The sequence below is a fragment of the Pseudopodoces humilis genome, chromosome 5 (assembly GCF_049639895.1).
Source record: "Pseudopodoces humilis isolate 2021_Gansu_Grassland_sample_001 chromosome 5, ASM4963989v1, whole genome shotgun sequence".
Taxonomy (NCBI): Eukaryota; Metazoa; Chordata; class Aves; order Passeriformes; family Paridae; genus Pseudopodoces; species Pseudopodoces humilis.
In genome coordinates, this window is record NC_142204.1 from 44,752,009 (window position 1) to 44,775,121 (window position 23,113).

The following is a 23,113-nucleotide window of genomic DNA, read 5'->3' on the forward strand; positions in this document are numbered from 1 at the left end:
CTGCAGCCACAGAATCAGATAATACACCAAAGAATTCTCTTAAATCATGTAAGAAGAGTGACTGATCATTAGTGTGACTAATGCATTAAATTACTTACACTTGCAGGTTACCATCCTAAAGATGTTAGCATTATGCCTCCTATCCTTACTAAAAAAATACTAAAATAGAGACTTTCATGTAATATAATTTCTTTTTTTCTCTTTCAATACAACTAAGACCTATTTCTCCACTATTGTCATTTATTTAATAGATGTCTTCTCCCTGTTATTTCACTGGTCTGCTCTACAAGTTGTTTTGATGACCAAGTAAAATGCCCTAAATATTCACAGCTTATGCATGGCACTACTAGAATCAAAAAATACCTGTATTCAGATCTTGTAGGATGATCATCCCTTGCCCATCTGTATCCTGATTCATCCTGCAAAACATACATGCAAAACGACTGCATGACATGTATCTCAGTGTCAGATGTCAAGTACAGTTAGTCGCCAAATCGTATTTAATTACTGCAAAACCAAAGCATTTAATGAGCTAAAAAAATATTAACCCCCACAGCAAGTATCTTCTCAATTTATTCCCTGTATCCCTTTACTTTTTATTTTCTTCCTCTGTCAGTATTAAAGAGAGCAACTTTGCAATGCCATACAAAACAAAAAAACTACAGAAGTTTCCAAAGTATATATATGTACTCTGACTTAAAGAAGAATTTCCTCTTCAAAATACAAATTACCGTCAACACCTTGAAATTACAGAATTCTAAACAGCTGGGCTGCAGGGGGCAACAATAATGACCTTTCCAGTATTTTAATTACCTAGCATTCAAGCCTTAATGGGAAAATAAACATCATAAACATGTGAGAATAATCACCTTACGTACACCTCGGTGTGGAGGGCCGCTTCTTCGGGCATGGGAAAAACTACGACCCTCCTCATAGTCTCTGTACTCAGCGTGACCGTAATCGTCATAGCGACTGTAATTCCCGTCCCCAGGTCTCTCAAGCAGTGGTGGTTTCTTGGGCACAATGTTTACTATTCTATGGTAATCACCCTAAACCACAAAACAGACAAAATCATATTGCTTTTAACAGCTGAAAATCTGTAATGAATAAACAACAGCTTTTTGCTAGAACACAAAATTAATTTATTTCCTTCAAATAACATGTCATACACCATTTTGTCAACTAAAGAAATTCTTTGTTTATTAAGTACAAATTGCACAGCTGCAAAAGACACAAATTCAGTTTTACTAGAACTAAGCTTTATATAAGTCAACTGTAAATAAAAAGCAAATGAAAATAGGAATGCAAGATTTTGTATTTTATATCTTCCTCTTGGAAAACATTTTTAATAGGCCTTAAAAACTACAAATGCAGACTGGCATTAGTATGTGCAGTTTGGCAGGGTGGGGAGGGGAAAAACACTCAAGTTATGTTTTTAACAGTAAGAACTCATGATCTAATGCACTACTTTCTGCAGAAAAATACACTGCATTCACAAACTGCTAAATATTGTCATGCAAAAAAACCTGTTAGTTCTGATTTCAGAAACCACCCAACAAACACACTGGAGGGCAATCCAAAGCCAGACTACAGCCAGACTGGTGCAAAGTGGAGACTACGTACACAGTCACACTGCTTGATCTACTCTTACCTCATTGAACATCCTCCACATGTAACTATTTATTTTTTTTTTAGTTTGGTGTCTTACAAAGATGTGCTGTGCAGTATCAATAAAACTGCTCCATGCTTTAACCTCACCCAGAAATCCCCACCACATAACTATACAGACACACAGAAGAACAGTTGCATGAAAGCTTGACAAGTATCCTACTTGCATAATTGTGTCAAGTGCTTGCAATTTTATGTTCTTTACCAGTATCTTGCTTTCTACTACAATCTATACTTGATATACAATTAGGACCCAGCTTAGATGAGGACACATCTTTTGCTGTCTTAAAAAAAAAAAACTTAATTCTGTATCATTGGCACATCCCATTTCCAACATACTAACCTATCAGCAAACAATAAACATATTAACAGATTGAACAAATTAATTCCATTTCACTTGTCTAATCAAAATTAAGTCAGCCTTCTACATGTGGACACAAATACAATGGCACAGGCTTACAAGGACAGAAAGGACCTTCCGATTATCTTGACTTTGCGGAGTTGTATGAGAAGGAACTCCATATCCATCTTTCAGGATGGCAGAGAGACACTGTATCTTGGTTTGCCCAGCTATTGGGGGTGTTGTTTTGGTACAGATGGATAATACTAATTGTGATGAGTGTACTCTGCTACTCCCAGTTCCAAACACACGTAATATAAAGCTAGCATTGAACCATCTAGTTAACTCTTGCATCAAAATGAGTGCATACATCATTTAGACTGTACACTTTCATAATGCCTAATCACACGCTGTTTCCTGGACAGCCTGAAAGACTACAGGAATTTAGAAATGTCAATGACACAATGGTTAAATTAAATTGGCAACATGTTAGTCAAACGACTTAAAAAAAATTTGTGAAAATACATTCTGGCTTTCCTCTTGTCCTGTCTTGATAAATATTTTGGAGAAGGAGGTAGCCAAACACCCTGTGAAAAATCAATCTGATTTCCAGCTTGCTGAAAATGCAGAAATGTTGCCGTTGCCTTTAAAGAGAGTTAAAAATGTCACAGAGCAGCCAAACACTAATAAACTACTCAATAGAGAAGCCTATGGAACTAGTTACCAAGTTACTACCATTGGTAAGCTTCCAAAGAGACAAGATCAAAACGCAACTGAGGGAATCCAGAAGATACACTAAATCAGACACACTATTATTTCAACATTTACTGTAAGTGAAAGAGAAGTCAGATAAGAGGCTCTGGTACGTGAAATTTCATTTTGCCAAAATCACATTACACAGGATGTAAATAGAAATATCAAAATATATTCTTAAAATTCTATTTACGGTGTAATACCTCCAAAGACAAAGCTACAACCTGTTTTATTTCTTTGTTAGAGACTTCAGACAAGGGAAGAAAAAAAATTACCCAACTCTGTGGAAAGGAGAATTCCTAAAAACAGTCTGAAGTTACTCTATAGCAAAGCAAGCAGAGCTTCGGCATTTGCTTTTACAGGCATAACATACATACATGACACAACACAGAAGACTCTGTACCTACAAAATAGATTTCTGTTGACACTCTTCTTGTAAAGTGTTTCCCTTACAGGACTCAAAAGCACAACTTTAGCAAAGATGTACTTTCAACACTTGTTAAAAACATCTTCTCCTATACTTTAACCTTCATAAAAAAATTGTGCTGGTGACAAGAACAATCATGAAAGAAGTTCCTTTACCACCTCAAGTTACTTAAAAGAAACATTAACATAAAACTATGGAAAAATATAACATAGTATGGCCTTTTGTTCCCCAGAAGTCATTAAAAATCCTGTGTTTAATTACACTAAAAAATCAGTTTACCGAAATAAAAATATTCTAAAACAGTTCTAAAAGATTTGAAAATTAAAGAAAAAGAAACCAAGACCTAATTCTCTAGGCAGCCTATTATATCTGTGTAGATGCATATGCTAGATTGCTGACTTGAAAGAATGGGGAGAAAAAAGGAACTTGGGGTATACTAGGAACTTGCTCAGGTACACAAATCCAGCCCCTATGGTACAGGTTATTGTATAAAGGTATAATGTTATAATGTTACAGATACAAGGCTTACTACACACTTACATCACCATGAATCCTTGGAGGGAGACGTTCTCTTGGAACTCTTTCATAGTCATATCGCCCTTCAGACCACATTTCATCTCTTCGATATGCCACTGAAGACAACAAAAACACCATTAGTGAAAACCAGACTCATTATGAATGGACAAAAGGAGAGTGTGCAGAAAAATAAAGGTTCCAGGATTTCTCCCAATATAATGTATTATGCACAAGCCCTGTACATACACTTTTTGTTATTAGCCCTTTAAAATAAGTCTTTCTAGTTATGGAAAGTATGTAATGTACCTGGAGCAAAAATCACTCACAGCATGGGCAAGAACATGGAATTGGAAATTAGTTCAGCATGATCAGTAAAATTACAGGACTTAGAGATATTATAAACAGCTCTATTGAAATATATGCATATTGCAAATACTTGATGTACATACAAGTGCCTTACAGCAATTTTAATACTGTTCTGCTAAAAATACTGGAACTTTAGAAGAAGTAATTCAATGTCTATTTATTAGATTAAATAATTTCTACTTTTTAATAACATATAATAACTTCAAATTATTTCATCAATTCAACCATCTAGAAAGAGATCTAAATGCAGCCCATTATTTCTTAGTACAAAGCCCCACATTTTGATTATATGGATACAATACATTCTTCACATGCAGATACTTCCTGTTTTAAATTGGGAGCCAGCACAAAGAAGAAATACCTCTTTCCAGAGGAAAGTGACTTTCAAAGCTGAGTTAGTCATTAAAGACAGGTGGAAAAAACCATCACCCTAAGAGATTCTAGTCATGCTGTGCTAGACGATACAGACTTGAGGAGTTCAAACCTTTCTGTTGATTATAAAGGTGACAAATCATCTACTATACAACACTGAAAATAGGTATGCAACTGCCAAAATTATGTTTTTCAAACCTTCCCCTCAAATAGTAACTCTATCTGTTAAAGACAGTCAATATGGAAAAGTAACAGCAGGCCATATACAGAAGGAGAAAGATGTAATGTTACCTACTTGCACAAAGGAAAAACACCTTACTGGATATAGACTTATGAAGCTATATAAAATTATTTATTAATACAGATGTTAAGAATCAACATAATGAAAGGGTTTACTAATTGTAAACAGAGGTAGAACTAATTCTGATATACACTTTTGCAAAACATAACAAACACTCACGTACTTACTTTTCTGTCACTTTTAGCAACTCTCCTTCTGAAGTTCCATTCACTTATCTACAAAAAAACCCCTGAGGTTATTAAAAAATACAAATATATTTATCATTAGTACATTTTTTTTCTGTTAAGTAAACCAGACAAGTAAAATCTACATGTTTTAACTGCCTGTACCCTATGATCTGTCTTTGTAAAGAAAGTAAGACTCAGTTGCACTTGATAAAAGGTTAATGAAAAGCTTAATTTAACAAAGGCTTGTCTTTTGGAAATAGAGAGTGAATCCTGATAAAGAAGCTCTTTCGTCCATCCACTACAGGATACATCTATGTTCAGAGACTTAGACTTCAAATTAACCACATTATCTTCTTAAAATATAGTCCCATTTTATAACAGACTTGACCTTAAGTTTGTTCTACAACCAAGACACAGAACTAGTCTGATGTAGCTACAGATTATAAATCAAAAGCTGACTAAACCAACCAGCTGATCCTAGTTTTGGTAAGGACAAAAGTGAGGGTCCACTGCCCCTGCAATCTCCAGTTAGCTCCATGTAAGAGTTATTATTTCTGAAACCACTGCTCATATTGCTGCATTGGATGGTCAGGTGCATCATCAGAAGCACGTTCCTGGCACTTTCACAGTAACTGCCTCAACTTCTCTTTATTCTGTACTTCACTGACTTTTTCTAGAGCCTTAAAAATGCACACCAGGGCTGCTACATGTGCATGAACAGCTGTCCTGGGGTCACTTTATGGTGACTGTATCCCAAATCACCTGTTCTATTTATGTTACAAATTAATTTCTGCACCTTTAGGACTGGTTCTGAGAAGGAAGGGGGGAAAAGAAGAAGCCGCAGTTTGTGTTCAGAAACAGCACTCACTCCCCTGCGTGCTACTCTGGACTGTGCTGTCTGCAGCACAGACAGACAGCAAGACAGAGCTCTCCTTTTAGTTATTTAGCTAGCTGAGGCAGAGAAGTCCCCCAGACTGTTTTTTTTTTTCCTTTTTTCTTGGATCTGTTCAAACCTGCTCTGGACTGAAAACCCAGAAAAACCCAAGGAGCCCACACCTGTGGCCCACCAGGGCCTGGGCCTCAGCACTTTTCAGCACTGGAGGGACTGGTAAGAGACCAAGCGAGCCAAGCTACACCCCACCAAAAGGATTTTACTGGATTTGCCATCTTTTCGAAAGGCAAAAAATTTTATTGTTTAATATTATTTAATTTCTGTTAAATAAACAGTTTTTTCCACTTTTCTCCAAGGAAATCTTTGCCGAACGAGCTGGGGGAGAGGCAGCTTGAATGTGCCTTCTGGAGGAACCAATTTGGAGGTTTTCTCCCAAACTTGCCCTAAACCAGGACAGCAGCTCTCAGGCCAAGCCCTCCTTCCCAGTTACCAGGAGGATGCTCTATCCCCTCTCACCACTGTCCTCCCCATTCTCTTTTCTTTGTGCCCAGAACAGTACTTGAAGATCTGTGTTTTTATGTACCGGGAGGGACAGAATTAGCTAGGCAAGACAAAATCATTGTGCTGAAAAGGCATCACGTGCTCTGCTTTGAAACACTTCAATGCTGGTCCCTCATGGCCAGCCCTTGCCCCAAGGTGGACCATTCCTTCTGTCCATACTTGCCCACAGCTGGGAAGCACCCGTGAACTGCCACAGCCCCCACTCCTTCCCCTGCTCATCCACAGCCCACCCACCTCTCACACAAACAAAGATTTAGATACTTGATGGCAACCCTCGGTTTTTTAGACAAATAGCAAAATACCAGAAGCTATATTCAGATAAGGTTTTCAAGGGGGCTGCTTTTTTTTCTGTTTTGACAAATACAGTAGTGACCCTGTCCTTTTGCCTGCAGAAGTTATTGAAACTGTTAACACAATGTTCAAAAAACAACCCATCTCAGATAAGTGCTACTGAAGCTGAGGACAAACTTACACCTCATGCTGCTTTATCATCAAACCACCTCCAACATCCCAACACACATCACTGGCAGTAGGAGCCAACACTGATATTCACACCCCATTATATTATCAGGTAGTGAGGCTGATAAAAACAGTCCCTTTTTTTATCACTATTGGACCTCACTGAAATGAGCAAGAATTAAGATCAGTATTTTGACTGAAAAAAGGTAGAGATGCACTACCACAAAAGCCAACAGACTGACAAAAAATATATACACTAGACAGCAAGCAACTATGCAGGTGGAAGAAAAATCTCATCTGCATTTAGAGGAGTGAAATGAAGAAAGTTAATCAGTCCGAATCAACCATCAAGAACATTGGTTAAAATGCTCGTAAGGTAAACAAGTAGCAGACAAATTTTGTACAGAAGACAAAACAGACAAATTTTAGCTGTGACCAATGAGATAAAATAAGGATGTATTTGAAAATACCAAAAGAAAAAAATGTTTGAAGGGAAGAAAATGCAATTCCCAGCATCCTGAGCACCTTTTATCTGTTTCTATAGAAAAGGAAACAATCAGTTTCTTAACTGATGTGATCAAACCCAGCTTTAATAACAACCATGGACAGTCTAAGCTCCTAGGATAAGTATCAGAAGATTCTATTAACAAAGACTCAAGAGCTCAAATCTCAAGTTTCTTATGCTGTATTAAGATTCATCTGTTCTCTCAGTAGGTACAAAGTTATTGCAAAAAAAAGAATGAGAAAAATCTGATTTTGCTTCACACCTGAGATTATAACTCATCCTGATTAACTGTTTTCCATTAGCACATACAACAAAAATAGTTGATATTTAATATTATGATATATAATGACTTGCTATATTAAACAATCTCTTCTTATTGTTTCATCAGAGGTGACTATTTTACCTAAAGCAAAGTCTTCTCTCAAATAAACACATTCTATAAGTGCAGAGATCATTCTGTTAACACAAAACAAGCTTCTCTATTGTAGCCAGCCATCAAGAATGGCTTTACTCCAACTACCACTATGTTGTGCTCTATGCTAATATAAGTTTTTATCAGGCAGACTACACAAGTCTCTTGAGATTTTTTTGCACCACTGGACTTTCTTTATCTAACAATCAATTGTTAAGTTTTTATTCTTTTTGCTTTATAAATAATATGTGTTAAAAATTCCAGATGCATTTGCGAAAGCACTACAGTACTTAGAAACATTTTGTACACAATTCTTGTCTGTTTACAAGTAATTACTTGCGACATCAATTTTCATCAAGGCTAGAAGTATCTACTTCTCCAAGATTTGTAATTTTCTAGCATGTGCTATTATCCTTCTGCAGAATCTATATTTTTGTTTTGAACACATGCAGCTTCCTAATCCGGATGGCTACATCTTGCCATATGTGAAACAAAACATTAAAACAATGCTGTGCTGCAAATGCAGAGACAAGCAGCTGAAGCACCTCCCATGCCACTGGGATATCCAGTTTTATAATGTTACTTTGATAAATAGTAGAGACTGATAAGTGTGGGCCATTTCTCTCTCTCCTCTACTTTGGAAAGCTCTCAAAAAAAGCTCAAACACTTTTCTACAAGACGTAGGAGAGATGTAACTTATTAGCAATACCACCATAAAACTTGCAATGATTCCTGCTGTAAGGATATAAAGACAGACAGAAGACATTGTTTTATCTTCCAACAATTAGATTCTGTATTTCATAATCTTCAAAGATATCCCAGTATCTCTTACCTAGACAGAAGACAAGACAGATAAAAATAGGTTTGGGGGAGAAAGTAACTTTCTAATCTTCCCCTCATATTTGGGACAGGTAGAACACACTGAATAGACACAGTCCTACTGGTAAAATGAAAAAGCAGAAGTCTAAGAGCAGAGGGAAAAATCCAACACATTGGGAAATAAAATAATGTGAGAGAGGCTCTAAGAAAAAACAGATTTAAAGACAATCTGTCTCTGCCTAATAGCAAACCTAAGGCTATAAAAAGTTTCAAAAGGAGTTAGAAGCAACAAGTCTAGGGATATTCACCTAGATACCAAGTGGCTTTCTTCCAATCTTTCTCAACCCATTCACAATAATTTTGACTTAAAATAGCATGCATAAACTGAATATAATTAATAACAGCAGCAGCATTCCAATAACGATTTACAGTCCCACCAGTTCCACTTCTTACTGCATCATTCTAATATGTCACTGGAACAAGAGAAATGGAAGCAACGCATTGGGGGTTATACTAATAGAATGACCGATACATTGGCACTTATCTTTGCCTGACCACCTACAGTTACTGACCTGTCCATCATCAGTGTCAGTGCCATGAAAAGCATATTCTACCAGGTTCTGATGTGGCTGCTCCACCAGCAATGTCATTGCAAACAACTGCATGGATCACCACTGCTCCCACGGCTTTCCATCCTGCAGCACAAACACTCTCACAACAAAATATGGCAACTTTCCATACTGCTGCCATAACCACAATGCTCTCAAAAATTACTCTTGAAAGTACCAACCAATCCACAGCACTTCATCCAGGGCAAATCACTGTATCAAACTGCCCTCACCGGCTGTGTGGGTTTCCACATCTTTTTGTTTAGTTCTGACTGTTTTCATTCCCTTGAAGTCTCAGATACCCTAGATAAAGAATTTATAGACTATCCTTGAAAAGTCTAATGGATGGGAAAGAGCCTACTTAAGGAGTATGAGGGAGAATAAAGAACCATGAAGAGTAGACTCAAGATGCTTAAATACTAGTAAGGACTTAAAATATTACAGTACATTACAATATTACAGTATCCCCTATAATTAAACTAATCACACAAATTTATCCTGAGTCATTCTAATACTTATTAGGAAATGAGCTGAGTGACATATTCATGTCTTATTTATCCCGCTAGAAACAATAAGAGCACAGATCCTGCACCAACATACCCAGCACATACTCCAATGAAAGTGTGCACAACTGGATTTATATAGCCTCCAAATATCCATTACAAATTATTGTTTAAAGTTACTCTCAGATGCATGTACAAGTAGGACCATCTTTCCCTTCAAAACAAATATACAAATTAAACTGAGTATGAAAGTCTTCTGTCCCATATGGGTTTTACAGAGGATTAAACGATAAGGCTTACAAGCCATCTCGGGTGCTAACCCAGCAGCCGCCTGCCAGAGGAGGCCGTCCCTCCCTCCGCTCCTGTCCCGCCACTGAAGTTCACCCACCTCGTGGGCACTCCGGCTCCCCAGAGCTCCCGGCTCCCCTCGGGCTGCCCCTCCGCAGGGAAGGACGCGCTCCCCAAGCCAATCCTCGAGGGTGTCGCTTCCCAGGCCGGGCGCTCCGCGACCCCCGAGCACGTGGTTGCACAGGGAAGGCGGTCCCGGGGAGCCCCGCAAAGAGCCCAGCGCGCCCCGCCGCGGGCCAGAAGATCGGCTCCGGCCGCGGCCCCGGCCCCACCGGTTCCGCGGAGGAAGGCGGCCTGCCCCCGGCTCGGCTCGGCCCCGCCACCCACCCACCTTCGCCTCTCGCTCCCGCGGCGTCGCAGCTCCGCGGTCGCCGCGCACCTCCGCCGCTTCCGGCGCGCCCGAGCCGTCGGGGGAAGCCCCCGCCCGCCATCCCTGGGCCGCCGCCCATTGGCCGCAGCCGCGCAGGGAACTGCACGTCGGCGGAAGCGCGACGGGCCGGGGCGGCGGCGAGAGAGCAGGGGCCGTGCGTGCCGGGCTGTCTCCTCTCCGGGCCGGGCCGGGCCGGGCCGCACGATGGGCGCCCGCGCGGGCTGAGCCCCGCCGTGACGGGTACGGCGGGACGGGGGCAGCGCGGGGGTCGCGAGCGCTCGTTCACTGCTCGCTCGCTTCGGGCCTTTGCGGAATAGGAAGGGACGAAATAAGCGGCTGGTCAGAGCCGTGGTAAAGGAATCGCAGGGCCGGGTTAGAGCCGAAAGTGTTAATAGAGCGTGTGGAAGCTCCCGAGCAGTCTGTGGTTCTGTCGCTTTAATGTCGCTTTGCTCGAGCAGAGCTCTGAATTAGGTTACATGTCTCGTGATTCGAGGAGGAAGGGCCGTCGCTAAGTGAGTTACCCAGGTCTGCCCCTCCTGGGTGAAGTTCTGGGTGAGACCAGGTGCGATTGAACCAAGCAGCTCTTCTCCATCTTGGCTGTGCTGAGAATCCCTTTAAAAAGACACTGTTGAAAAAGCTTTTATGGGTTTTCCCTTTAGAGTGTGGGAAAATGGTAGCATAGAAATTATGAAATTCTGAGGGCCCTGGGTCTCTCCAGGTGGAGGCAGAAGACAGCCCAGGCCCTGACCTCCAGAGGACTCCATACTTCTGTAGGTATTGTACGTTTGTTGTTGAGTAAATCACTTACTGCTATATCATCTTCACTCACAATAAAGTCTCAGTGAATGCTGAGAGTACTAGGGATGAAAATAGAATCATATCATTATATCTGTCTGGGACAAAATTCTACCGATTTTGGCCAAGCTCGATGGGACACCTATATGTAATCTGGAAAAGGAACATATATATAAATTATATGTATTTGATAAATAGTCCTGGCTGATGGTCTGGTTGCCCAGTCTTACTGTCCCTAAGCTTTTGTAGTTAGATCAATACATAAAAGTGGTTTGATTCAAAGCAAAGATCCTTTTTATGTTCCTCTTTGGGCTGAGCAGATTGTATTCTTTGCTGATAGCACTAACCTTATTTACCAACTCTTGATCCTGTTTAAGATTTTCTTGGTACTATTTAAGTGACTAGGAGATAAACCAGCTTATTCTCTTACAGCTTGTTCCATGCCCCTTGTGCAGGGCAGAATTGTGGCAAGCGATTGTTATCCTTGTCAGGGACCAAGGAGAACATGGGTTTGGTTTCGTCCTTTACTAAAGACACTTGATTATTAGCCTGAGCCAAGTTTCTGCCACAACTAATGGTTTGTTGACTTGGGACTAAACTCTGTTGACACTATGAAATCAGGAAGAAAATAATGTGTTTTAAGGATCAAGATAGAAAAACTCAAATTACTTGGCTTGAGTGGGAGTGTCTTGAGAAACTTGCTCCCAAATCATTTGTATACACTTCAGATGATTAAATCATAAATCTGACCTTGCTGCACTGCAGTTAAAAACAAATATACAAGTTTCTTTTTTAAGTTGAAATACCAAAGTTAAGTCATGAAAGTATCAGTAAATTTAGGCTCCATTTGATGACTCAGAGGCATCTGAACTGTTTTGGTGGTGTCCTCATGTGTTCTGGGATAGAGTAGAAAAGCCAATTACTGAAATTAATCATTGTCTTTTTGTGTTATCCCCAATGCTAATGACAGATGCTGCATTAAGCATATTGGATTGAAGCAAAACATATTTGTGTACTTGATCTATTCTTGAAGAGACTTAGTCATTGCTGACAGATGGCTCTCGTCAAAAGATGGCTTCTTTAAGTTCGAGTTCTTAGAAAATACAAAAAAGATTGAATTCAAGAAGTCATTGTAATAAGACATAACTCTATTGTCAGAGTTAATATATGAAAGTGATAAATGAAGGAGGCATTAATATTGCAGAGAGACCATTACATTAATGGGAATTGTATGCAATTCTGTGGAGGTATTGTAAAGGCTTTTAGCCAATACTTCGAAGTTAAGTAATGAAGGTAATACCTTGAAGATCAAGAAAGGCCCAGAAAAGCATCCAGGATAAAATTGAAATATTTTGACTTGTTGAAAAGCTCTAGCAGTACATAGCCTTGAAGTTAGGCTGTACCTGACTTTCAGGTGAGTCTGCTGCAGCCAGAAGAAAGTTCAGATGTTGTTTCATTGTTGTTCATTTGGAGATTTTTGTGAGGGAAGGGGATTTTTTTTTTTTCTTATTGGATGAGCAGAGACTGGTAATCATGAAGGAAGAATATGATGAAAATATTAAACCTATATTGGACAGTTCTATGAAGTTAGAAAATTCCAGAAGTAGCAGGATTCTCAGCCTTGTAATGATGAGCCTCCAGATGACATGTCTTGTCTGGAGAGTTATCTTAAAACTGGAATTGGTGTTTTTTTACTTCTCCCTCTAGGAAACATTGTTATAATAAAAGATGATAACCATACAGTTGCTGTACTCCCTCTTGTATTAAAGTTGTGTGTGTATAGTGAGTCAGACATTAAAAATAAGAAGTACTTGTGCAACAGTCCTAAACAATAAAAATTGCTAAGAATATTTGGGCAGTTGGGGCAGCAAAACTTTAACCTTAAATTTGTCATGGGGAGTATAAACAATATTCAGTCTCAGCTGTCTGGCAGCCAGTGCTCTGAGGGTGCAACTCTTTTACCTTCTTCTGGAAAAAGCAGTGTGCAGCTGAAAATGGTGATTCTGTAGGCTGCTTTCATTAATAATTTCCTAACAACTGAGCTGTTAGGTCAGTAGTAATCTCCCCATGGTGTCTCACCTTCTCTGTGGAGGTTTGCACAGTGGCATTGTGGAATATGCAGGCTGACTGCTCTGGTCATGATGTTCTCCCTGGTGCCTGCACATTATAATGGGGGCTGCTTGGTCTGTTACAAGGTGCTCCAGCTTCTCTTGCCTTTTAGTCATAGTGAAATTGTTGTATTCAGACACTTGAGGTTCACCTCCAGTGTTTTCTCATCCACTGCTGCAATATATTAGCACTGGCAATGTACCATAGTGCAGTGTTGAGATTGCTCTTGCTGAATCCTTCTATCCACTGTACATCTGGATAAGTGCACTTCAGGCCTTATCTCTTCACATGGCATATTGCCAAGTCAGTCTGGTTGGGCTTGTCATGGATACGAATGCCAAGCAGAAAGGAATTTGGGATAATGAACCCAGTCTGCCTAACACCAGATGCAATGTGTGGCCTTTATTGCAAATTTATTCTGTTTTCATTTGCTTAACCTTTGTGTTGCTGTTTTTACTCATGCCAAAAAACAGTCTCTGAACATGGTAAACCTCGAAATTCAGTCACTTGGAAACTGCCACTCAAATGAATTGTCATACAGTAAGCATGTCAGGAAAGAGAAGCAAAGCACTTGGATAACCAATGTCTACTGGGACTATCAAGCCTTCAGATAACTGAATCATGAAATGCCAGAAAGTATCAGCAGGATTAGAGTGTGATATTAGTTACTTTGTTGGCACTTGGCCAAGCAATCTGTTCAGACTGGCTACCCAAGAAGTCCCCTAAGAAACTGTAATATGGAAGATGCTGATTCTAATACTTCAAGTTTTTTATCCCTTGATCAGCTCTTGTCTGCATTTGGAAAATGAGTCAGTCTTGCTGAAGAAGTGGCTTGATCCTCAGGAAATTGGCTAGAGGTGCCAGGAAGCAGTAATAAGGCTGCAGGAAAACAGACAAGGAGGTAGAAATTGTGTAGGGAACGGGTTTGCTGTACTATTTGGTGTGCCCTTTCATAAGGGGTATGTTTTGATCTTAAATTTTACTCACTTGGCTCTTGGTCTGAATCATGGCTACAGAATGGATCAAAGCGAGTGTTTTGCACAGACTTTACACCACTAAAATTTTTGGGAAATGTCCAAATGTGAAGAAAAACATTGGCTCATCATTCTCAAGTTAGTTTGGTTACTCTTCACCTAGTATTAGATGATGTGTATGTGGTTATAATGGTATTTTAAATTGATTCATTGTGTTCAGACATACTCAGTTTCAAGAGCATAGAAAAGATTGGAAATTAAAATGGAAAGACTGGAAATTTTCCTGCTTCCTGCCAGGAGAAATCTGCTTAATCAGAAGGAGGAAGGGGAGTGCTTCTACAGGAATGATGCTTTATGGTTAGCTCTGGACATACGCAGTTCTAGAGGAATGCAGAGACTTGAGCAATAGTTAAGAGAGGAAATGAGTATGCTTTATCATCCTACTACATTGACTTTAAAATGTATTTATCTCCCTCCCCACAATAATTAGGACTCTGCTTTAGGAAAACTTTTTTGTTTCCCCTTAACCAATTGTATTTTATTGTGTGTTGAATGCAGCTGAACTGATACATGTATAAAGAATCAGATCATGCTGGTACTGGTACAAAGGTCAGTAATTTGACATGTTGGCCATAATGGACATTGCTTGTTTCTTTTGGCCACCAACCTTTCTAATTTCACAGGTCAGCAGAGGGTTATTGTAAGTACACTAATTTGCCAGTTTTTTCTTGACTGCAATTTGACTCACGTGGAACAAAAATACGTTTGGATGCAGGAGAGGAGGGAGTGTATGTCTTCTGTACACCATGAAGGCAAACATTAATTTTCATGTAATGTGATGCAAGGAAAATGAAAGGGAAATAAAAGCTATGCTCTCCTACAACTTTATCATGGCTGTCTGGGCTAGGTTTGAAATAAAACTGAAAGTCTTGAAACCGTTTTTGTAATTGCTTTTTGTGACAAATACAGTTTAACTCTTCTCTCTTTTTCCTTTCATCAGAAAAATGAGTGGTGGGTTGGCACCAAGCAAAAGCACAGTGTATGTGTCCAATTTACCCTTTGCTTTGACTAACAATGATCTGTACAGGGTAAGTTTTAAGAGATACATTTTTTAGATTAAATTTGTTGATAACAATTTTGACTGTAAAATCAATATTTAAGTTTGTCATGATAAATTTATTGTTAGTGAAATGCAATTGTCTGTTGTTGAATCTTTTTATTTTGTTTTATATTTCAGATATTTTCAAAGTATGGGAAAGTTGTCAAGTAAGTGACCTCATATGCCCTTCTATTTTCGTACCTCTCATTTTAAATATTTTATGTCTTTCCTTCACTTGAAGGTCTTGAGCTTTTCGTAATTAAAGTATGAATATGGAACTGTATTGAAGTTCTGTTCATTTTTAATAAAGTATAAATTTAATTTAACAACTGGAAGTCCTTGCAGTTACATACATAATACAAGAATATTTGTGTTGGGGACAGGTTTTGCTAACTATTTCTTAAGAGCAAGTAGAATGTTACATACCATCAGTCTTTTCTCTGAAATAATTGAAACAGTGTTCTTCTAGTATTATTCCCCTTTCTTTGAACACTGTAGAGCACAGTGGGTGTGAAAGTGGGAGCTTCTCCTTATGTGAACTGGATGTCACAGTTCCATAATTGCAGCATACAGTTCTCTAATTCTAGAGGGGCTTGTTATTGTGACTGCTTAGTATTTTACTTAAAGTTAGATGTAAGGCTGCACTAATGGCTTTCAGTATGTGGGGTATTCATAAACAATATATGTGAATATCTGCCTCTGTGTTCAAAACATAGAAAGAAATGCCACAGTAAGGAACTGACTGGTTTATTTTTTTTAATTGGTCAGAATAAGGAGACTCAAGTCTTCAGTTTTTAATCCTAAACCAGCAAGTATCTTCTCTAATTTCTAGTAGCTGTTGCAATAAACTGTGAGATACAGAGTTTGAAAGTTTTTGAAGTCTCATAAGTGTGTCTCAGGTGACAAGTAGCAGGAAAAGCAAGTATATCCTGACTTCAACTGAGTTTGTTCGGTAAGGAATTTGACTTTCTGTGGCTCCGAGAAGTTCCTGGCTTTTTAAAGATTTGTCACACTTGATTCTTTCTGTTCTTGTGTTACAAACTGGTATGTTCGATATCCTAATTAGAACCCTGACAGTCACACCAGGCTTTTTGAAATTCTTCAAAGAGTAGCTTGGCAGAAAAATTAATATAATTGTTTTAAAGTAAGTTTTATTGACACTTGAACTTAATGCATGCAGTTGTACATATCCTGTCCAAGAGGACTTGGTAGTAAAACTGTTAAGCTCAACCTTTTTGTGCATATATTTGGGGAAATTTGAGTTTTCCTTACTGTGTTTTTATTTTATAAACTTTTTACCATGTAGGTCATCTGTTACTTATACAGGTTGTATGGTAGGCCTTCTGTATTGAAGTGGGGTTTGGTTTTTCAAAATACTTTGGTTTTTCAAAATACTTCTGAGAATTTTGGCTTGCCCTATGGCTAAACCTTGTTCTGCCTGTGGTGGACATAGGGAGGAACATATTCCCTACTTTTTTACGTGTACTTTGATTTTTATGTACATGCAGCCTGACATTCTGGTTCTCGCTGTTGTTGCTTTGTTAGTTTTCTTCAGGATTAAATACAATGAACATTAAGATTGTAAGAATTCAGGCCTTGTATAGACACATACCCCATCCCTGTCTTGTAATTTTTATCTTCAGGTTTTATTTTACTGTTTCTAGATTCTCGTGAACTTCTCAATGTGCTATTGAAGCTGTTGATTTCAATGTTAGACTGAAGATTTAACTTTCTATGTCATGTGAAATAACACATGATCTTTGGATTTCAGTTGGAGATATTTGTAGAGCAGTACTGCATATAGTTAGTGTTTCCTATTGGGAACTTGTTTAGCTGATTGGTCCTACACAAACATAGACTTCTCGTTGTGGAGGCAGTTCACACTGTGCTTTTCATCAATAATAGCAATGGTAAAATTACCCATGAATTTTTCTTTCACCTCCAGTACATGTAGTTCCCTCCAGTTATGTTGCATGTAAATCTAAAGATTATGTTCTCTGTTCTTCATGTGATACATGTCCCAGAAAGATCCCACACGCTGTTTTAAAATAATCCCCACTCTACCTCTAAATACATGGCCAAGTTAGCTGCTCCTCTGAGTTTCTGTTAATGACTATTTTTATTGTTAAATATACTTTAACCCTTTTGCTGTATGACAAAGGTAGGATCCTACTGAGATCTTTAAGGAAAAAATATCTCTGAAGTAATTTTAGTGTGGCTCACTAAAATAAATAACGTGGTTATATGTTTCCAGAGTTACCATTATGAAAGACAAAGACACCAGAAAGAGCAAAGGAGTTGCCTTTATTTTGTTTTTGGATAAAGAATCTGCACAAAACTGTTCTCGGGCACTTAATAACAAACAGGTAATTTGTGGAAAGTTCTTATGGCAGGGGGGTTGGGCTTTCAGTCCCAAAACATTTACCTTTTCTTTCCAATTTCCTGTAGTTGTTTGGAAGAGTAATAAAAGCAAGTATTGCCATTGATAATGGAAGAGCAGCAGAATTCATTCGCAGGCGTAACTACTTTGATAAGTCGAAGTGTTATGAGTGTGGGGTGAGTAAAACCAAAAATGTAGAGAAATGGACAAAAGTCGTGGGTTGAGATAAGAACAACTTAATAATTGAAATTATACTAAATAGTACTAGTAACAGTAGATGGTAATGAAAGTAACAAAGAGAAATAAAACCCAAGAAAGATAAGTGATGCACATGGAAACTATTGCAATGACAGCCTCCTCCTCTTTGCTTCAAAATATCTGCTTTTGCTGTATCTTTGGAAGTTCATGATTTAGTTGGCAGTAAAATAAATACAGGAAACAACTGTTTAATATAGAAGTGAGTTTTAAGTTTTAATTAATTCCTGACATTTCCTGAGTAGCAATGTGGGACAGTGATATTTGGATAGTATTTAATGTCCAATACACACCTGATTTCTATTCGTAACACTTCTTACAGCAAAAATGTTGCCTCACTCCTGTGTCTTAAATTGTTAATTCTGAGGTTTCTATCTTCCCTTGAATATAAACCATGTGTACTGTATTCAATTATTGCAACAGAAATAAAATCTACTGTGCTTGTAGCTTGTTCTCAGTTTGCAGTTAAGCATGCATATCGCCACCAATCTCTTCATTTCCATGGCAAGCCTAGAGAAGAGTTTGTCTTCTGTGTGCTAATTCAGCATCCCCTTTATCTTACTAATTGCTACATTTTTTTTCCCCCATGAACATCCCTCATGATACATTTTAACATGTAGCTGTTTGTAATGGCTTCTGTTAAGCAATATTTCTTTTTCTACAAGGAAGCAGGACACTTAAGTTATGCTTGCCCTAAAAATATGCTAGGAGAGCGGGAACCACCAAAGAAAAAAGAAAAGAAGAAGAGAAAGAAAGTAGTAGAGCCAGAAGAAGTGTATGTATATTGAGTTATATGTTACTACTTTTTATAGGAAGCTTTTTCATACTAAACACTTAAGGATCTATATTTTTTTTTCCTCTCTCTCTGCACAATGAAGTGAGGAGGAAGAAGAAAGTGAAGAGGAAGGAGAAGATCCTGCTCTAGATAGCCTCAGCCAAGCCATAGCTTTTCAGGTACAAAACTGAAGCATGGCATATTTATTATTATTTTTTAAATTCAACTCCCTTCTTTAGCTGCTTTTCTGAAGCTCTGGTATACATGCATAGGTCTATCTGCTCTATAGCACTTAGCAGGCTTAGATTTGGTAGCAGTAGTTGGTAACTATAGTTGGCTTCTTTACACTGCAGGCATGTTGAGTGGAATTTTCTTTGGGTTTCTTGCTCTTTCACTATTGCTGTATTTGTGTTTTGCAGCCTTTTTTTTTCTTTCAAGCTCCTTTGCTGTTTGCTAGGTTTTTGCCCTCTTTACTTTGTTAACTGAGCAGACAGAAAAACAGTCATGTGTAAGAGACCAGACACATCCTCTGTCCTCACTGGAATGTCCTTGAACATATATTACTGGGATACCTTGTTTGCCTAATACAGACCATCACATTCTCTAATAGACCTCATCTTCCAAATCATACTGAATGCATATTTATATGCCACGAGATTATCTAACATCTGTATTACTGCCTTTATTACTTCTTTATCTCTACACCCTTTTGCTTCATGAAACAAAACAAGCCTGACCTGATATTCAAATTTCTTAGATCCCATGTCAACATCATTGCCTGTGTGCCTATTCCCCCCAAAAAAAAATCAAGGGTTAATAACTTTGTTCTGAATATGACTGTAATGAGTGCAGGACTTTTACATGATGTAGTCCAAAAAAGTGATTCGAATATTCACAATGTTCCTCCCTTTCCCCAAAAGCTTCACGATTGGAAATAAAACCTATAAAGCCAGGAAACGTTTTCATTTCTATCACCATCCAAAGATTTTAACTGGTAAAAACAGGAGGCTTCTATTTAAACTATTAGTTGAATAACCTTCAGTAATAATCCCCAAAGGCACTCATTATGTGAATGAATGACTGCAAAGGACAATGGATAGAAGATTTATTAGTGGAACAAAGCTGATTGAATAACATCAGTTTAAAACATGAGGCATTTTTTGCTTTAGATCTCAGCTAAAGAGATCTGCTTAGATTTTTTGCTTTAGATCTCTATATTTTTGGAAGTTTGCCATGGGCAAAGTTCCTCTTTCTGAGAATACAGGATGGTCCAGGCAGCTGCTGTGGTGTAGAAGGCAGCTTATATGTGAGAACTACTTTCAGAAATGTTTCCTAGTGCTTTGATCACACAGTTTACCTGGAAATAAACCTTTGTAATTCTTTAACTTATTTAATAATTCAATGCATATTAATAATTGGTGTTATTATTTGTAGTGCACCTGAATTTTTCATAATCCCAGCTAATACTTCCCTTTTCTTCATTATAGCAAGCCAAAATTGAGGAAGAACAACAAAGATGGACACAGACTGCAGGGGAATCTTCAATTTCAGATGATTCAAAACGTCCACGGATTAAGAAAAGTGCTTATTTCAGTGATGAGGAAGAACTTAGCGACTGAAATAATACTGTTCTAAATGCATATATAAGATATGTATAGTGTACATTTTGTAAAGTGCTATAAAGTGATGTGTAATACAGGTTTGTTTTGATGTTGAAGACACTGAAAATCATGGGTTTTTTTATTCTGTCCCCTCTCCCATCTTTTTATATCTCTGTCTCAAAACCTTACCTTGAAACAAGGCAACTTTTTAAGAAAATGATGTGGTTATACACTTAAATCCAGAAAAGTATCTGTGAGAATGCATCCTGCAGTTAGTGTCTAGACCCAAGTTCTAGCAGTGAAGTGTTTCATGAGAATTTCCCAAGGCTTTTTTCCTAAGAGGTGTTCCTCTTAGGATGACTGTTAACACCACTCATGCTTTATGTATTGGTCTGCTTGGAAGCAGTGCTTTAGTAGTGTTTAAGTAGAATATGAAACTTGCATTAGTTCCTCTGCATAGGGTTGAATTTCAGCATTAAACATTGTCTTTTTACTCTTCATGCAGTGCTCTAATAAATTATTGTCACATCAACACTGTTTCTCCTGACTGCAGTTTGAGTGCCTAACAGTAATTAGGGTTATCCACAGGGTTTTAAATACACTTGGATCTAACCTGCATCACAGCCATCTGAACCTGTTGGCAAAATCCAAAAGGCATCGTTTCCTACATGCATAAAAAACAGCTTTCATGTGTACGTGGAACTGTCATTATCTCTTAGCAAAGTATGTTGCCTCATATTTTGCACATAAAGCTTTCCAGACTTTTTTTGCCCTTCCATCTCTCTAGGGTTCTAGGCATGTTCTCCTGTAGCTGTGATTGTTCCCAGTACCACAGACACATGGTGATGGTGGTACCTATTTTATATTGGTGTGTAGTCTAAACTCATCACTTTTAGGAAGCACTATATAAAATACATTCACAATTTCACACTGAGAAGAAGAGACGAGCTGGCCTCTTTCTGTTTTCAGTTCTTCTTGTTTGCTCATCAGCATTTTCTTCCAAATATAGAAAATGTAGATCCAAATATACCAATGTAGATCCAAATATACCATTATGTATTCTTAAGTAATACCAATTTACATTCAAATATGTAACTGGGTGCAAAAAATAAATGTGCACACACCCTCTAAGCTAATATAAAATAGTGACATTCAGAACGTCATTCTGGTGCCTTCTGTTACTCCTTAAACACAAGAATTCAGAAACAAGAATGAAGTAACACAAGTATTTTCTGTGCAGGCTCCTCAAGTCAGCAGAATAGGAAGGAGTATTGGGCTCTAGATGTAGGAAAATCTTGGACTCAGTAGTCCAAGGAATGTGTTTAAGGCTGACTTTGACTTTTTTGCTGAAAGAACTGTATTAAATCCAGAGCTTCCTTCACTGAATTTCAGGAAGATCTCTTAATAGCTGAACTAAACTGCCAGGTTTAACTTCTTGTTAATAAATGCAAATCACTCTACATCATGTATGTGTGCAATAATGAAGCATGTGGAGTTTTAAACTACTAAGGAAGCAAGTAATGCTGCCAGCATGCTCTCCTTCAAATGTTAGGGTAGGGCTCAGTGGCAGTCCAAAATGGCAGCAAAACAAGAAGATTATCAGAGAAAAAAATCAGAGTTTGTCTTCTTCTCAAATACCATATTCAATGCTAGTTTTAAAAAAATAAAACTAGAATGTGACAGAGGACCAGTTTGACTTTATCCATGACTTTAGTTTGGAAATACTTGATAGCTTGTAAGAATTAAGATTTCAATGAAGTGATTAGACAGCAAGCTTCAAACATTTATGTAATTTAGTAGTGGAACTCCCTGCCCTGAGACTTTTTTTCAGGGTCAAAAGGATTAGACTTACAAGTGGAACATGATATTTTAACACAATATGTTAAACTCCCTGCTCAAAAATATCCTCAAATAAAAAACAAAACTGACCATTGTTCTGACTTAATACAGTACTTTTTCCAGAGTTCCAGCAGCTGAAGCACATTGATGTATCTTTCTAGTCTGCTGCTTCTGCCTCACTGCTTTCCCCATAGGATTTGCTTTTGTCAGCATGAAGCAGTAGATCAGTCCAGACTATTACAACTGACCCGGTGTTGTTTCTCCATGCTCTCTTGTTCCAAGCATAAAGTCACTTGAGGTAGGTGACATTGGAAAAGAAGCAAAAAATGAACCTGCTTCTGTACAGAAGTGGCATTTAGAATTTTTTGCCTTAAATCATCTAACAGTTTTCTTAATTCTGAACTTCTGTTCATCGGCAGTGTGTGTAGTTTTTGTCTTAGAAGAATGCACCTAATGTCTAAAACACAGTCTAAAGGGACTTAGAGGAATAGGATTTTTGCACTTGGCTTTCTGAATAATTTCCAGTTCTTTATTGGCAAAATAACAAAGCATTTCTAGGTGAGAAATTCAGAACATTAGCATTAGATAACCATTATGTCAGACAGCGTGAGTACCTGTTCTGCTTGCTTAAATACAAAGTTGTTTTCTGTGGCACCCCCAATGCAGCTGCCTCATTGTGAAAAAAAAAAATAAGGCCAAAATTTGTCAATAAAGTCTTCTTATTACTTTCAGTGTGGAGGGATTTGCTCCTGTTCATGCCTACCCTCGTCTATTGTAATCAGCATGGCTTCAGATTTCCACCTGAATCCCATCAGTGCTGAGGAGAAAGAGAGAGTCTTAACAAGGCTCCTAATTTAGACCAGGGCAAGAGGGTGCAATTAGTGTGCAAAGCTCAAGCA

At 38.3% G+C, this 23,113-nt stretch overlaps 2 protein-coding genes across 6 annotated transcripts in view; one reads left to right on the forward strand and one right to left on the reverse strand.

The window, feature by feature from the left end:
• Positions 1 to 10,425, reverse strand: part of PPHLN1 (periphilin 1) — a 61,666-nt gene extending 51,241 nt beyond the window's left edge. For 2 of the 4 annotated variants that reach the window (XM_014248844.2, XM_014248843.2), the window contains exons 1-5: positions 10,349 to 10,425; positions 4,911 to 4,958; positions 3,729 to 3,820; positions 870 to 1,049; positions 364 to 419 (exon numbers count right to left, since the gene is read on the reverse strand). In XM_014248844.2, coding sequence (XP_014104319.1) covers positions 364 to 419; positions 870 to 1,049; positions 3,729 to 3,820; position 4,911 — 329 coding nt within the window. In that variant the 5' untranslated portion in view covers positions 4,912 to 4,958; positions 10,349 to 10,425. The remainder of the gene's footprint in view (positions 1 to 363; positions 420 to 869; positions 1,050 to 3,728; positions 3,821 to 4,910; positions 4,959 to 10,348) is intronic. The other 2 variants (XM_088055660.1, XM_014248845.2) reach the window with 2 other exon arrangements.
• Positions 10,426 to 10,488: 63 nt separating this feature from the next.
• Positions 10,489 to 22,306, forward strand: ZCRB1 (zinc finger CCHC-type and RNA binding motif containing 1). 2 transcript variants are annotated; one of them, XM_088055659.1, is made up of 9 exons: positions 10,492 to 10,627; positions 11,106 to 11,157; positions 15,266 to 15,353; positions 15,503 to 15,531; positions 17,619 to 17,730; positions 17,813 to 17,920; positions 18,665 to 18,774; positions 18,878 to 18,953; positions 20,262 to 22,306. In XM_088055659.1, exons 3-9 carry the CDS (start codon positions 15,270 to 15,272, stop codon positions 20,391 to 20,393), a joined length of 651 nt encoding a protein of 216 aa, XP_087911785.1. In that variant the 5' UTR covers positions 10,492 to 10,627; positions 11,106 to 11,157; positions 15,266 to 15,269; the 3' UTR covers positions 20,394 to 22,306. The 2 variants fall into 2 exon arrangements, with proteins under 2 accessions (XP_005519344.1, XP_087911785.1); XM_005519287.3 differs by lacking the exon at positions 11,106 to 11,157 and having other exon boundaries at positions 10,489 to 10,627.
• The last annotated feature ends 807 nt before the right edge of the window (positions 22,307 to 23,113 follow it).

Excerpts from the sequence above, each read along its gene's own strand:
- ZCRB1 (XM_005519287.3), top strand. The coding sequence starts at position 15,270 with ATGAGTGGTGGGTTGGCACCAAGCAAAAGCACAGTGTATGTGTCCAAT. Across the intron at positions 15,354-15,502 it reads CTAACAATGATCTGTACAGG|ATATTTTCAAAGTATGGGAA; the intron begins GTAAGTTTTAAG and ends TTTATATTTCAG. Across the intron at positions 15,532-17,618 it reads AAGTATGGGAAAGTTGTCAA|AGTTACCATTATGAAAGACA; the intron begins GTAAGTGACCTC and ends ATATGTTTCCAG.